Genomic DNA, 16,755 nt, shown 5'->3' with positions numbered 1-16,755 from the left:
TCTTCTAGGCTTATGCACAAGAGAAAATTTTCATGCAAATCACCAGAAGAAAAGTATGGTTAACAAAACTATAAATGTTACATATCCAAAGAGAGCTACAGTGATTCTTTTATTGCCTTTTTCTCTTTCATTACAGGCTTATGTTTATCTGAACTGTCTATTTGTGGTGTTCATTAAAATCCAGTCATCTTAATTTCTAAACTTAGAACTGCATTAAAAAGAGGCATTCGCTGCTTAACTTGTCTTAAGCTGCAGTAAATATGAAAAATGTAAGGAAGTACTTGTAAAGTGGCTGGCTTGATCAATTATTTATCTCCACCTCTGGAAAATTAACTCTTACAAAAGCAAGTTGCATTTCAGGTTAACAAAAATCTGTTTGAGCAATGCTATATATATATAAACAGAATATTATTTTTTGATGTCTTCCTAAGCAGAGAACTAAGGTGAGCTTCTGCACAGGGAACAAAACATAAAAACTCTTTCACTCTTCTGTGATTAATCTCCCATCATGAAATGCAAAAGATATAAAGCAGAGATGAAGATAACGTGAACATATACATCCAAGACTGAAGTCTACTGGTAAGAATAACCTAACACAAACAGCTTTTAAAAAAATATTTCTGAGCAAATTAAAGAAGAAGGAGGTACCAAAGAACTACACCTTCAGGCTCACAAGAGGCTTGCTTTCAGTAAGGTTTTGTATTAGGTACCTTTAGCAGGTGGAGGTTCCAGTTTCGGAGGCTCACCAGGTTTTGCAGTCACAACTTTCTTCCTATCGTGAGCTTTAAGGAAAATTATTTTAATTTTACAACATGCCATTAGATTCAAAAGAGAAAAGAACTTTCAAAGAAATCCAGACAACTGATCAATACCGTTTGCATAATAAAAAGACAAGAGCCAGGAAGCTAAGATTGTGGCTGATTAACTGTTTAGAAGAAGTTAGATGATCTGTAGGAAGGAGAGTTATTGTGAAACTCATGTTCAGATAGCAACACCAGCAAACCATTGCTGGAGATTCTTTTCATACTTATGAACATGTTAAAGACAGAAGAATTATGTTAAGGACAGAAGGTTTTGTTAACTTGGTTAAGAGTTATATTAATAAATGGATTTTTTTCTATAAATATTGAAAAGAACCCATATAAACTGCTCTGGCATAATGCTGGTAAAAAAAATCATAAGAGATTGAGCATTACTAAGTTGTACCATTAGAATGAGAGTAGACTGGGGGAGGAGGGGAAAGAAAAAAAAAACCAAGAAAAAAAAAACCAAGGAAAAAAAAAGAGATCCAAAACATATGTTTAAAAGCATGCTTGTCAAGATTCATCAGTATAATTCAAGAGGATTATATGTTTGAGTTCCTGCTGTTAATTGTGGCTTCAGATGATTATACCTTTAAGTAGTTCTTTTGCCAACTTAATGTCTTCTGTTGGTGCAGCAGGTAATGGTTTTCTCTTTTCAGGGATCTTCTTTTCAGGTTCTGGTGCTTTAAATAACATTAGGTAGATTTAGTATAAGGTTGCTGCCACAGTAGTTACTGAAGAGTAATGTACAAATGTAAATATGGCAATTTCCCATTTCCAATGAAGCCAGTGGGAAAAATCTCAATGAATTAAATGATTAGGAATGAACCTTTGGCTTTTGCTTTGTGACATGTGCACAATACAAATATCCCAAGCAGACTTTAAAAAAGCATGTTAGTAACATGAGAACAAAACTGGGAAACCATACAATGGGAAGACTTTCACTGACAAGAAACAAATTAAAAGCATTCAAAATAATCAGGATGTTGCACTTAGAATTAATTTCTAAAATGTAGTAACAGAAGTACACAGAGACCTACAACATACAGGTAGATGTATGAAGAGCAAGACAGGAAGAAAAAGTCTGAACAGTAATGAAAGAAAGGCGCCCAGCAGCCTCTAGGTAGGTGTTTTGTTATACCTTTAGCTGGTAAAACTTCTTCTACTTCTACAGTTGTAATTTCTTCCACTTCTTTGAGTTCAGTCTCCTCTATGATTTCATATTCTTTAAAGAATTTGGAGAACTAGTGTGAGTTTCCAATGATAAGATCATTTCAGATAAACAGTTATGTAGATATGACTAAAACAAACACTGCTCCAATAAACAGAGACAAATACATGTTAGGATAAATAAACACTATCTGTTACCATTGCAGTTAATGCATGCTTTTAAAAAACACTTTATTTGTAAGTAAGAATGAATCACAGTTGTGTGTGATTTCTTTTATGTATACAATATAAAATAAGCACTAATTTGTGGATGAGTCATTGGAATGGAAAAGAAAATATCTTAAATGCTCTCAATTAACATAGGATTGTAACACCAATGTGAATATTAGGTTTTGAGAGACTCAAATTGAGTGGGAAATTATTAGGATACTAAAAAAGATCTTTGTGAGGAAACTGTGTTAGGAATAGCCTGTGTAGGACTATGTTATTTAAAGTGATGCCAAATATGAAAACATAGGAATAGATACAAGAAACATATATAGTGTGCTGGTCTCCTTGCAAGGGAAGCTGAGTTTGGCAGGAGCACAGCCGGAATTGACAGCTATGCTGGAAACAAAGCAGGGATATGGGGAAGTCTTAGGGAAGGTATCACCTGCTTCTCACTGTCACTGAGAGGCCCTTGCTAGCTCTTTTTCAGAAGATATCATAGAGTCATAGAATCAACCAGATCGGAAGAGACCTCCAAGATCATCCAGCCCAACCTAGCACCCAGCCCTAGCCAATCAACTAGACCATGGTACTAAGTGCCTCATCCAGTCCATATGACCTAGTATGGCAGAGAAACTATTCTTCAAGTGAGTCCTAGTGAGTATTAATACCATGTCTGTTATCCAAGTGAACGTAACTAAGAAACAGCACACAGCAGTCTGCAGTTTGGAGAGGAGAAGGCTCCAAGAGGACCTTATTGTGGCCTTTTAGTGTCTGAAGGGGGCCTACAAGAAAGCTGGGGAGGGACTTTTTTGGCTATCAGGTAGCAACAGGACTGGGGGCAATGGAGAGAAGATAGAGATGGGTAGATTCAGACTGGATGTTAGGAAGTTCTTCACCATGAGAGTGGTGAGACCTGGAAGGGGTTGCCCAGGGACGTGATGGAAGCCCCATCCCTGGACATGTTTAAAGCCAGACTGAATGAGGCTGTGGCCAGCCTGATCTAGTGTGAGGTGTCCCTGCCCATGGCAGAGGGGCTGGAAGTAGATGATTCTTGTGGTGCCCTCCAACCCTGACTGATTCTATGAAGTAAAAAAAAATTACCAACATTACAGTGGGGAGAAAAGGACAACATAGATTTGAACACTTATGTTTTGTAAGAACAGGACCAAGTATTGTCCTTATAGTCACAGCTATTATGGCATGTACCTTCACTTGGTAGTGGTTCAGGTATTTTAGGAACAGCATCAGGTACTTTCTCCTCTGGGACAGGTTTCCTGGGCACCTCAGGCACTTAAAGAAAATATTAGTATTGTTTATTTGCACGTATAAATACACATATAAAACATAACTTAAAGACACCTAGCTCTCTCACACACACACACACAGAATAACAGCAACTAGCAGTGGACTCAATCTAGAAAGACTGCACTCCAAAGAGTATTTCCCAAGGTAGTCTACATACAACTGACACATTTATACATAAGACAAGAGAAAAAAAGAAGAAGATATTTCTTCCCAGGAGATGCTTGTTAGTAGTATATACCTTTGGTTGGAGAAGTCTCTGGTCTTTTAAATTCTGGCTTTTTAGGTGTTGTAAGAGGCACTTTCTCTTCTGGAACAGCTTTCACTGGTACTTCAGGTGCTTTAAAGATATTAGTACATTTTCATTTTGTGAACACAGAGATACAGATATGTACACTAGTGAAAAGTGTGATGACTAAAAAGAGTTATCAGATTCAAAACTCAAATAGGAAACCTTTAAATGACAGGTTATTCACTGAGATACTTAGGCACTGCATACATCAGTGAAACAAGGGACAAGGTATACAGAGAAGAGAGAAAAGGAGAGGTTCTTTCACCTCTATATATACCTTTAACTGAAGGAATTTTAGGTCTTTTAAGGACAGGCAGAGGCTCTGGTATTTTTGGCTCAGGCTCTGGCTTCTTGGGCACAGTCACAGGTTTCTTTATTACAGGGACAGGTTTCTTAGGCACTGACACAGGCTTTGGGGGAATGATCACTGGCACTTCCTCTTCTGGTTCTTCCTTCTCAGGCACTTCAAACACTTTAAAGATATTAGTTCATTTTAATTGACCAATCTGAAAGTCAGGCACAAGCAGACACAACACGAGCAAATGCTGCTGTCACCCTCCCCACGGAAGAAAGAGGGACAAAAAGTGCTCAGAACTGCAACAATCACCGAGGGCAAGGCAGGATCTTTCAGAACACCACCATATACCTTCAGCTGCAGGAGCTTCTGGCTCTTCAGGCTCAGCAGCTGGGGCCACCTCTTCCAGTGCTTCCTCCTCCTCTTCCTCTTCTGGGACCTCTGCCTCAGGTATCTCAGGCACTTCAAAGATATTAGTGCATTTCATTTGAGCTTGGTGAAAGCCAAGAAGGAACAGAAACCAGAGCAAGGCAGACAGAGAACATCACAACAGCCGTCTCAAAACCTCTCACACACACACACACACATGTGCAGTACCATTTGCCCAGCACACACAACATCAAGACTCTCAGTTTGGGAAATAGAGATGAGGCAAGAGAGGATAGGACTATGCTTCAGAGAAGATGATGAAGTATAAAGACAGGTACCTCTGGGTGCTGGAATGTCTGGTGCTTTGGCAGTGGCTGCAGGCACTTTTTCTTCAGGAGGAGCCTTCCTGCGTACCTCAGGTGCTTCAAAGATATTAGTACCAGTCAGTTGGATACATTAAACGAGAAGATGAACAATGAAACACAAACTAGAGATGCATTTATGACTCAGTCTCTCAGTATTGACCCATGACTTTCTCACTCACACAGACACACACAGAGGCACAAGGACAGAATGGTGAAGCCAAGTAGGTTCAGAGAGAAAACTTCTGGCCATCTTTAGGTACTGCTGAAGGCTGAGGTGTGAATTAGGATAATTTCCCCTCTATACTCAGTAGCCTTCCCTCCCTGGGAGAAGAGACTTGTTTTCAGGCCAACTGGGATCTGACACTTCCCTGGGAGCAACCTCAGCCTGGGTCTTGTCTGTTGCCATTTTTCAGGAAGTCGCTGATACTTTGCATTAAGAAGTGTGGGCCATGATGTGGTCCTTTGCCTTTACTTTTGTTGTTTTAAATTTCTCATCTTTGTATATGCTTTTATTTGATTTGTTGTTTTCTTATCCTAAGTATCTCTCATCTCAGTTTTCTTTTCATTGTCCCAGGATCCACATCCTGTATAGGTAACCATATTATATAATAATTATATAATAATATAATAAACTCTAAAATTATCAGCATTTTATTTAAACATTGATGTAGTCAGTTCTTCCTCCTATCCTGATATGTTAATTTCTGAGTAAAAACTGTTTTTTCATTTTGAGAGGTTCACATTTATCATATGTGCTGAGACTGCAAAAAAATGTCATGGAGACATTTTCTCTGCCAGTTTCAGTTAACAAAATAGGATGGCAGTCTGAAAAAAAAAAAGATTATGAAATTTGAAGAGGTAGTGTTTTAGCACCTGCTGATTCAGAATATGAAAACAAAATAGTATACTCAAAATACCTTTTGAGCTGGTTATATGAAATACTTGAAAGTGACTTTTCTGACTGATACACAGCACAGAATGTGGACAACTAAGGTAATAACAAATGGGCACGATAAGAGACATAAGAAGTAACATGTAAGACAACAACAAACAGATTCATTCAGGCTGAGGCACAGGGCAAAAGGTACCTCGAAGTGGTGCAGGTTCTGGCTTTTTTGGCACAGTTAGAGGTTTGGGCTCTTCCGGGACAGCTTTCTTAGGCACCTTGGGCACTTCAAAGATATTAGTATATTTTAGTTTGGTGGGCACTGCAGATGTGTATGAAACAAGAAGACAATCAATACTATGTGCAGACAAGTCTGCTTTGAGAAAGTGCTGTGTGCACATGCAGCTGTTGGCTATGCTTTGTTTCAAATGTGTGGAAATGGCAGGGTGTCAAATATGTCACACAGGAGATGAGAGTTCTGTGTGACAGAAGCTAAGAGTGCCTTTCTTCTGAGTCAAGGTGTAGATGCCTAAATGTATGCCCTTATTGTAACAGCTGATTTGAGACACTTATGGAATTCTGCTGTAATGAAGTATCAGACACATCAGTGGAGATTTCTTTTTCATTGTAGCACAAGTGGGTTTTTTTCAGGAAATTAAGGTTTGCTTGATGATTACCACATTTTCTATGAATTATTTGCAGTCTTCATACTTTTTCTTAATTTTCATCTTTCTACAGTTCTTTTTTAGATTGTTTTTTTTAATAGAAATATATACTTCCTCTCTGTGTGTTTAAGTGATGTTATTGAATGGGCTGCCCAGGGGGGTGGTGGAGTCACCGTCTCTGGAAGTGTTCAAGAAAAGCCTGTCTGAGGCACTTAGTTCTGTGGTCTACATGATTGGACAGGGCTGGGTGCTAGGTTGGACTGGATGATCTTGGAGATCTCTTCCAACCTGGTTGATTCTATGACCTTTGCATGTTCTAGTAACATCATCACTAACCACTCTTTTCATAACAATCCTATCTCATGGATACTGACATTAACTTGCTTTTCAAGATGTAGAGAAGTGATACTGCTGCAGACACCCAGCAAAACATTCTACTTGAAAACTTGGGGATGTAACATTATGTCTTTAAAGTGAAGACTTATTTGCAGTCCCTTCTTCACAAGGTATTATTCTGTTTAAACTAAATATTCAGTAAATGTTAATTCCTAAAATGTAAAAATGGTCAGAAAGCTGAAGATATTTTTCAAAAAGGTTAATGTAATTTTTTTCTGCCATGTTTTTGATAGTCCCCATTGCACTTATATTTCTCACATAGCTATGTCCAGAAGGGAAAGACTGGAAAAATTACTGTAACTGAAGTCCAAAAGAACATAATGTTCCTTTCTAATGATGATACTAATAGTGGTGAAATGTACCTTTGGCTGGTGTTGGCTCTGGTTTTTTGGGTACAGCAGTGGGTGTGCTTTCTTGTTGGACAGGTTTCTTGGGCACCTTGAGCACTATAAAGATATTATTTCCTCTTAATTTCAGAGTTTAAATAACACAAAAGGTCATGACTCTTACAGTATCATCAAAGAACTTAGTTATTTCTAACACTGTAACGTTCTTCTAGTGGTTGTTTTGTTAGTCACATGTGCAATAACAGGCATAGGCTAGGGGTACAGACACCTAACACATCTTACATGAAAGAGATAACAAATCCAAATATTAGTCAATATTCTATAATAAAAGGAATACTCCCTAAAAGATATACCTTTAGCTTGTGGAGTTTCTTGTTTCTTTGGCACAACAGTAGTCTTGGGGGGAATTATCAGTGGAATCTCCTCTTCTTGTTCTTCCTCCTCAGTCACCTCAGGCACTTTAAAGATATTAGTACTTTTTAGTTGACTGAGATAAAGGTCAGCAAAAATCCAAATGGAAAGCAGCAAATCAGAAAAGTAAACCATGGACAGACTACCAGGGAGTCCTTGTCAGACACCCATTCTTCCTTCAGCTGAACTACGTACAGGAAAGAGCTAAACTATGGGCTCCATAGACAAGCTACAGCCTCTCCTGCAGACACAACACGAGCAAATGCAGCTGTCACCCCTCCCCACGGAAGAAAGAGGGACAAAGAGTGCTCAGAACTGCAACAATCACCGAGGGCAAGGCAGGATCTTTCAGAACACCACCATATACCTTCAGCTGCAGGAGCTTCTGGCTCTTCAGGCTCAGCAGCTGGGGCCACCTCTTCCAGTGCTTCCTCCTCCTCTTCCTCTTCTGGGACCTCTGCCTCAGGTATCTCGGGCACTTCAAAGATATTAGTGCATTTCATTTGAGCTTGGTGAAAGCCAAGAAGGAACAGAAACCAGAGCAAGACAGACAGAGAACATCACAACAGCCGTCTCAAAACCTCTCACGCACACACATCTGCAGTACCATTTGCCCAGCACACACAACATCAAGACTCTCAGTTTGGGAAATAGAGATGAGGCAAGAGAGGGTAGGACTATGCTTCAGAGAAGATGATGGAGTATGTTAAGTTATCCATAAAGACAGGTACCTCTGGGTGCTGGAATGTCTGGTGCTTTGGCAGTGGCTACAGGTACTTTTTCTTCAGGAGGAGCCTTCCTGCGTACCTCAGGTGCTTCAAAGATATTAGTACCAGTCAGTTGGATACATTAAATGAGAAGACGAACAATGAAACACAAACTAGAGATGCATTTATGACTCAGTCTCTCGGTATTGACCCATGACTTTCTCACTCACACAGACACACACAGAGGCACAAGGACAGAATGGTGAAGCCAAGTAGGTTCAGAGAAAAAACTTCTGGCTATCTTTAGGTACTGCTGAAGGCTGAGATATGGATTAGGATAATTTCCCCTCCATAGTCAGTAGCCTTCCCTCCCTGGGAGAAGAGACTTGTTCTCAGGCCAACTGGGATCTGATTCTTCCCTGGGAGCAACCTCAGCCCATATCTGTTGCCATTTTTCAGGAAGCTGCTGATACTTTGCATGCAGTGGTGTGGCCAGCGACAAGATAACAAACAGAAACCACATCATCAACACTATTTCTCCTGTTTCTTTTCTGTATTTTTGTGTTTGTTTCGGTCTTGGGTTTTCAGGTTGTAAGTTTTGTTGGTTTTGTGGTTTGATTTTGTTTGGGGTTTTTTTTGGCATTTATTTTTATTTGCTGTTGTTGTTGTGGGGTTGTTTTTTTTTTTTCCTAAGTCTTTTGCAGTATGTGGGAGCTCTGACTTAGATTTTAGAGATTCTGTAATCCTGTACTTAGAGATTGCTTTTGGCAAGCATGGCAGTGTCACTTGCAGAGTGAGCAGGTTTCCTTGCTCTCTTTCATGTGAGGCAGTATTTTTCTACACAAATGCTGAAGGTCTGGTGGCCTTGTTCCAAATTTGTAATTCAACTGTAGACCTGCAGAACCCATTTTCTTGGGTCCCTATGAGCTCTTGGTCAGAAAAAAGTTACAACAATGCATTACTACAGCTATAGCCATATGTTTGTTCCACATGCAGTTTGGCAACAGAATGCAGAGCATTCTAATTTATCACGTGTTTGAATAAGCACTGTGTTTATTAATGAGTTTGGACTATCTGCTCTTTGTAATATACAGATAAAAAAAAACATTGAGGGGGACTTTTTAGGATATCAGGGAGTGACAAGACTGGGGGGGAAAGGAGCGAAGATGGAGATGGGTAGGTTCAGACTGGATGTGAGGAAGAAGTTCTTGAGCATGAGAGTGGTGAGAGCCCGGAATGGGTTGCATAGGGATGTGATGGAAGCCCCATCCCTGGAGGTGTTTAAGGCCAGGCTGGATGAGACTATGGCCAGCCTGCTTTAGGGTAGGGTGTCCATGCCCATGGCAGAGGGGTTGGAACTAGATGATCCTTGTGGTCCCTTCCAACCCTGACTGATTCTATGATTCTATATGGATCCAGATCATGTATGCCTAAGGTTTAAAGCACTACTGTCCTAATTTGATTTTTTTTTAATTCTCTCTGAAGTGATCTCTTGTTTCTTTGGTTTTTAATACTGCTGTGTCATGACTATGGCTGGTTACTACACAGACTTGCACAGGGTTACCTGTTGGCATTGGTTAAATAAAAGTGTTTCTGGTAAAAGAAAATTTAGTTGACATGAGATTCTTGGCAAAAGATAATGGCAGAAGTTTACATTAAAAGTGTAAATTAGAAAGCTTTTTCTTATGTACCTTAGCAGCTTTGAAAAATAAAATGCTAGATTCTGAACACATATGAAGGAGATGGGTAGAGGCCCTCAGTTGCCCTGCTCGTGTAGACAGCACAGAATGGAGATATTTCAGGTAACCACAAATGGACACGATAAGAGACATAAGAAGTATCATGCAAGACAACAACAAACAGATTCATTCAGGCTGAGGCACAGGGCAAAAGGTACCTCGAAGTGGTGCAGGTTCTGGCTTTTTTGGCACAGTTAGAGGTTTGGGCTCTTCCGGGACAGCTTTCTTAGGCACCTTGGGCACTTCAAAGATATTAGTATATTTTAGTTTGGTGGGCACTGCAGATGTGCATGGAACAAGAAGACAATCAATACTATGTGCAGACAAGTCTGCTTTGAGAAAGTGCTGTGTGCACATGCAGCTGTTGGCTATGCTTTGTTTGAAACGTGTGGAAATGGCAGGGTGTCAAATATGTCACACAGGAGATGAGAGTTCTGTGATTAGTGCCTTCTTCTGAGTCAAGGTATAAATGTCTAAATATATGCCCTTATTGTAACAGCTGATCTGAGATATTTAGGGAATCCTACTGGAGTGTATCATCTATTATTCTATTCATCTCTGTGTGTTCTGTGATGGTTTTGTCAGTCACTGCCATATTTCTACTTGTCACTTGGATATTATCATTATTTTTATTGTTACAGTTTCCTGTTTCTTTCTTTTTCTATCTTACTATGTTTCCTCCCAGAGCTCTGGCTCACAGCTAGGTGCTGTTTCCTCTTATATTCATTTGCATTATTTAAAGCTTTAAATATGAGGTGGTACTTCAGTTAAAGAATATCATTGTATTTCAGAAGGAGGGATTCCAGTGACAGAATGTTTACTTCTTTCTCTAGCCAGTGCTTGGGACTTTCTAAAGGAAATGAAATTGTGCAGCACTGCATCAATCTACAATATGTATGTCTTCAGACTATATTAAGTAATTCTTAAGTATCTTAATTACAAAATCTGTCATCCTGATTAATCTGAGAAAAATAAAATCCTCTTAGAAGGCTCAGTGAATTAAGTATATACAGGAACTTTACAGCTCTTTGGTGCTATTTATATAATGTAACAACTTTGCAAATGTTGACATATGATCAAAATACTGGGAGATTATAATTAACACATCAACAAAATGATTGTGCTCCATGAGTAAACCCATGGCAACATAGGTACATTGAGGCATCTGCAATTATTTTGTCCTCTGTACAGAAACTGCTCCTCTTTGCTGCAACCTTTGATTTCTGCTTTGTATTTTCTTATAGAATTATTTAGGTTGGAAAAGACCTTTAAGACCATCAAGTTGAATTGCAAACCTAACACTGTGAAGTCCCACTAAACTATCCACATTAATAATGTGAATAACAGTTTATGCGTTCATTCTCTTGTTAGCATCATACCTGCTTGATGTGCTGCTATAGCCTAAGAAATCAAGCCTTATCTCCTGAACTTTTTGGCTGTGCCAAAAAGAGAGTACAACAGGATGATTTTAATTGAGGAAACATTTGACACCCTTGCACAGTATTTCATATTTGCTACACGTCCCTCAGACTATAGATATCATAGTATAAACATTGATTTTAAGTAAGATCAAATTTAAATGAAATCCACCCTTCTTTATGACAAAGATCATGCTGGCATGTACCTTTAACAAACAGAACTCTTGTTTGTTTAGGTACAGTAATGGGCACTTTCTCCTCTGGAACAGCCCTCTTAGGCATTTCAGTTACTAGAACATTTCATTTAAGAATTACAATACAATTTACTATTGATACTGAGGCTGAAACACAGAGGAAAATAGAAATGTCCTGAAGTAACATTATGGCACACACTCATTGCCAGTGTGATTTGTTTAGCAAATATAATTAAAAAACTTAGATCTGAAAAGAAAGACAGAACAAAAGAGGTTAGGATAATACTTCAGGGAAGAAGATTAGGTGTGTTTATCATGTATTCATGATAACAGGTACCTTTGATTGATGGAGGCTCTGATTTTTCAGGAACAGCCACAAGAGTTTTCTCTTCTGGGACAGCCTTTTCAGCAATTGTAGGCTCTTTAAAGATATTAGTACCTTTTAGTTAATTGTATTAAGCTTTAAAACAAGCAGTGAAAGACAGTATAATCAAGAGAAGGAAAAAGGATCCTATCCATAAGAGGTACCTTTAGACCGTGAAGCTCCTCGTTTTTTAGTTATAGCAGCATGCTCTTCTCTTTCAATCTTCCTGGCTGGTGGCGATTCCTCTGGTGCCAAAACAGGTTCTGGTTCTCTATATGTCATTTCAGACTTCGATATTTGAAGTTCTGTAGAATATTCTAGTTTTTGGTGTGCTAGAAGTATTTCTGGTTCCTCAGGTGCCACAACAGGTTCTGGCTTGCTGGTTTCCAGGACAGGCTTTGATTTTCTGGTTACTGCAACAGTCACTGATTTTTGGAAATCTGCAACAAACTCTGTTTCTTCATGTTCTACAACAAGCTCTCTTCTTTGGGGTGATGTAAAAGCTTCTGTTTTGTGGGGAACCACAACACGCTTTGATTTTTGGGTTGATGCAACTGTCTCTGACTCCCTAAGTGTCACAGTGAGCTCAGGTTCCTCAGGAGCCATGAATGGCTTTGTTTTTGGAGGTTCCACAGCAGACTTCTCTTTTGAGGATATCACACCAGGCTTTAACCTTTCAGGTGTCACATCAGCCTTGGGTTCTTCAGGCACCACAAAAAATTCTGGTTCCTCAGGCACCACAATGTGCTCTGGCTGTGGGGGTTCCGCAGCAGGCTTTTGTTTTGGGAGCATCGCACCAGGCTTTTGCCTTTGGGGTGGCACACCAAGAGTGGGCTCCTCAGGCACCACAATGTGCTCTGGCTGTGGGGGTTCCACAGCAGGCTTTTGTTTTGGGAGCATCACAGCAGGCTTTTGCCTTTGGGGTGGCACACCAAGAGTGGGCTCCTCAGGCACCACAATGTGCTCTGGCTGTGGGGGTTCCACAGCAGGCTTTTGTTTTGGGAGCATCACAGCAGGCTTTTGCCTTTGGGGTGGCACACCAAGAGTGGGCTCCTCAGGCACCACAATGTGCTCTGGCTGTGGGGGTTCCACAGCAGACTTTTGTTTTGGGAGCATCACAGCAGGCTTTTGCCTTTGGGGTGGCACACCAAGAGTGGGCTCCTCAGGCACCACAATGTGCTCTGGCTGTGGGGGTTCCACAGCAGGCTTTTGTTTTGGGAGCATCACACCAGGCTTTTGCCTTTGGGGTGGCACACCAAGAGTGGGTTCTTCAGGGACTGCAATGTGCTCTGGCTGTGAGGGTTCCACAGCAGGCTTTTGTTTTGGGAGCATCACACCAGGCTTTATCTTTTGGGGTGACACATCAAGTTTGGGTCTCTCAGGCAGCACAAAAAGTTCTGGTTTCTCAGGCACTACAATGTGCTCTGGCTGTGCGGGTTCGGCAGCAGGCTTTTGTTTTGGAAGCGTTACACCATGCTTTAACTTTTGGGATGGCACGTCAAGCTTGGGTTCCTCAGGTACCAAAATAAACTCTGCTTTCTCAGGTGCCACAACAGATTCTGGCATTTGAGGTGTCAAAAGAGGCTTGGGAACCTCAGATGTCAAAACACTCACTTGTTTTGGGGGTGTCACAACAGGCTTTTGTTTTTGGGCCACTCTAGCAGGTTCTTGTTCTTGAGGCTCCACTTCTTGAGGCTTTGGTTTTGCAAGTACTGCAGTGGGTTTTGTTTTTTGGGAAACTGGAACAGGCACTTTCTTTTCTTGGAAAGTTGTCTCAGCAGCTTTACATACATAAAAGATATTAGTTCTAATATTATCAGTTGCACTGACAATCATACCAAATGTAAGTGAAAGATAAGCCCACAACTATAATGAAAGCATTAAAAACCCAGCTGTTAGTCATGTATGTTGGCCTTTCCCATGATGAATATACACACCCTCCCACCCCCAAGACTCACAACCCATATACAACTGGATGCAAGCACTGATACTGTAACTTAAGCAGCAAGTAAAATCTATGACAATTATAAACAGAGTGGACAGGACAAAAGATATTAATAACACTAATAAGCTGAAGACACTTTCAGTGATGGCATCTGGTTGTTTGTTGGGGTTTTTTTTGTCAAGCTTCTGGTATTTCAATTTTGATATCTTCAGTTCTTAGCTACTAGAATGAGCACTTCCTTTTCTTCTAATATTATCACTTTCAAGATATTAGTAGTGGTTGTTTACATCATCTTAAGTGGGTAGAATATTAAGAATAGTTGAAAACAATAATAAGAATTGAAGTATAACATTCAGGCAGTTCAGACATCCTTCTTGAGAGAGACCCATGAATGTCTGTTTTCACACACACATATGCAGATACATAGAACAAGTGTTATTTAGAATCTCCAGAAAAAAGAAGACCTGGAAAATCACAGTGCTGAAAGAGGAAAAACATTGCTTTCATTATGTTATTAATGTTGAGATTTACCTTTCTCTAGTGCAGGTTCTGGTTCTTCATGGACAGCCACTGGTTCTGGTTCTTTAGGCACAACCTTTGGTTCTGGTATTTTAGGCGCAGGTATTTTCTTTTCTGGAACAACTTTCTTCGGCACCTCTGGTTCTTTAAAGATATTTATTTGTTTTACTTTCAGGAATTTACAGAATAGGAATGAAAAAGATGACAATATCTCCAAGGTGAAAATCATCAAAGAACATCAGGAAAAAAAACCCATCCCTTATAAAAAATCTGGGTTTTTTTTTCTGTGTTGCTTGATACACACCATTTATAGCCATTGCTCCTTACTGGAAGCTATTCACAAGTGAAGATGACAACACAAACTACAACAATAATAAGTACTATAATATCACAAAAGAGGATAACACAAACTTTTAAAAGATATTTTTTAGAGAAACAGATTAAAATTTCTGTGCAAATCTATAAGCATACCTTTAGGTGGTGCCGGTGGTGGTGGTGGTGGTGGTTCAGGTTTTTTAGGAGCTTCAATGTGTACCTTTTCTTCTGAAACCACTTTCTTGGGCACCTCAGGAACTTTAAAGAAAGTAATTAAGTTTCTTTGTGTGAAATTCAAATATATATTTTCAGTGTTAAGACACTAAGAAATATAAATCTCAGGGAGATCAAAAGCGTTAGGAGACTGGATTGTGAATATCAGATTTTGGTTTTTGCCCAGGAAGCATTCTCTCTGATATCTTAGTGAGGTACAGACACAGAAATTACAACTTAAGAACCAAAATTATTTGATAGAACAATTATAGTAAAAGTTAATTACCAGTATGTTAAAATGGTACTCTTGGCAATACAGGGGTTTTCTTTCACTGATTGTGTACAGCAGTCACCTTTAGTTGGTGGAAGTGCTGATACTTTTGGTATCTTAACTGAAACTTCTGGGACCACTTTATTTGGTACCTCAATAACTTGAAAAATATTAGTAACCTTTACTGTGAGAATTTAATAAGCAACATTAAAGTGGAACGGCATTACTGAGAATTATAATAACCACGACCTATTTCTTTTAACACAATATATTTGTTCACTAGAAAAGGAATTTGACAGCAGAAGAAAACAATAATGGGTATCCTGGATATGGTCTTCTATAGTGTTAAAGCAAAGAATGAAGGTTTGGATTCTGTTAATTTTGTCATGATGGCAAGTACCTTTAGCTGCTGGAACTGCTGGTTTTTTAGGCTCCACAACTGGTATCTTCTCCTCTGGGACTTTCTTGGGTACTTCTGGCACTTTAAAAATAATAGTGATGTTAATACCAAGAACCTAAAGAAACTTAAATGCTATTGAAGTGGAAAAAAGAAACACACAAAAAAGGACACAAAGTAACAGCAGTTAAACATAATATGTTTTACCAACTGAGAAACTGGTTTATAAAGTTAATAATTTTTTTTTTGTTCCCAGTCTTGATTAAAAGTCACTTCAGATGAATAAAGAGAGTTCTCCCAAAAAATGAAATAAAAAGATACTAGTTTATAAGATGAAAAGATGGGAAAATGGCATCAAAAGGGTCTTATCAATGAAGGTAAGACAAGTATTTGCCGAGGCTTTATTAATGACATGTGCCTTTAGCTGCTGATATTTCTAGATTTTTAGCCACAGTAACTGTGGGAAGCTTCCTCCCGCAGCGGAGCATGAAAGGTAAACATCAGACCCTGTGATGAGAAGTGTCCTTGGAGCCTTGAGGCTCCCAGGGGCCTGAGCCTGTGACTATGAGCAACCCACGCACAGCTGTCAGGGGGTGGAATCTGCCCGCCTCTGAGGTGGGCACGGCCCAGGGGGCTGACTCTGGCCACCCCCCCTGGGTGGGATCCTTAAGGTGTTTACTGTAAGTTAACCTATCTCTGCCTTACACTTAACCTGGAGCCAATCTGTACCCTCCACTTGTACCAATCTTGAACTAAGTCAGTTGTCTACACCCCCTTTGGGGGCTATAAAGGTCGCTGTATCGCCCTAATAAATTGCACTGCTGCGCAGAAGCCACAGAGTCGACTCTCAGTGCCCCGATCTCTCGCCGCACCAGTCTCCGACCTCCAACAAGTAACTTTGGTTTTCTCTTCAATAACTACTTCCTTTGGTGCCTCAGGCACTTCAAGGGAAGATATTTTCAGTTATTATATGGTATTTTCCAGATGTGTTCAAAACTGTAGAAAATGAAATGCCAGGAAGCTCTTACTGAAGCTATTTATGATGTATTAAGTGACTTAAGGTTCTTTTATACCCTTGTAATGTCTAAGGAAATATCTCAGACTCTTTTAGAGTTTCTCCTATATTACATTATTTTTGTATTTTATTCAACCACCTCCTGAA

The 16,755-nt window shown here is 39.7% G+C and overlaps 1 protein-coding gene across 1 annotated transcript in view; it reads right to left on the bottom strand.

Moving 5' to 3' along the window:
• The window catches only part of TTN (titin), a 251,282-nt gene that overhangs the window by 114,476 nt on the left and 120,051 nt on the right, over positions 1–16,755 (bottom strand). Inside the window, 17 exon segments of the mRNA XM_064166084.1 lie at positions 711–782; positions 1,945–2,028; positions 3,727–3,825; positions 4,055–4,249; positions 4,424–4,564; positions 4,780–4,863; positions 5,895–6,014; positions 7,454–7,558; positions 7,879–8,019; positions 8,243–8,326; positions 10,116–10,235; positions 11,907–11,990; positions 12,098–13,714; positions 14,410–14,541; positions 14,869–14,970; positions 15,279–15,380; positions 15,597–15,677. Coding sequence (XP_064022154.1) covers positions 711–782; positions 1,945–2,028; positions 3,727–3,825; positions 4,055–4,249; positions 4,424–4,564; positions 4,780–4,863; positions 5,895–6,014; positions 7,454–7,558; positions 7,879–8,019; positions 8,243–8,326; positions 10,116–10,235; positions 11,907–11,990; positions 12,098–13,714; positions 14,410–14,541; positions 14,869–14,970; positions 15,279–15,380; positions 15,597–15,677 — 3,363 coding nt within the window.

Source organism: Pogoniulus pusillus, chromosome 2 (assembly GCF_015220805.1).
Source record: "Pogoniulus pusillus isolate bPogPus1 chromosome 2, bPogPus1.pri, whole genome shotgun sequence".
Classification (NCBI taxonomy): domain Eukaryota; kingdom Metazoa; phylum Chordata; class Aves; order Piciformes; family Lybiidae; genus Pogoniulus; species Pogoniulus pusillus.
The sequence above is the reverse complement of the archived record's forward strand: the minus strand, read 5'-3'. Positions and strand labels throughout refer to the sequence as shown.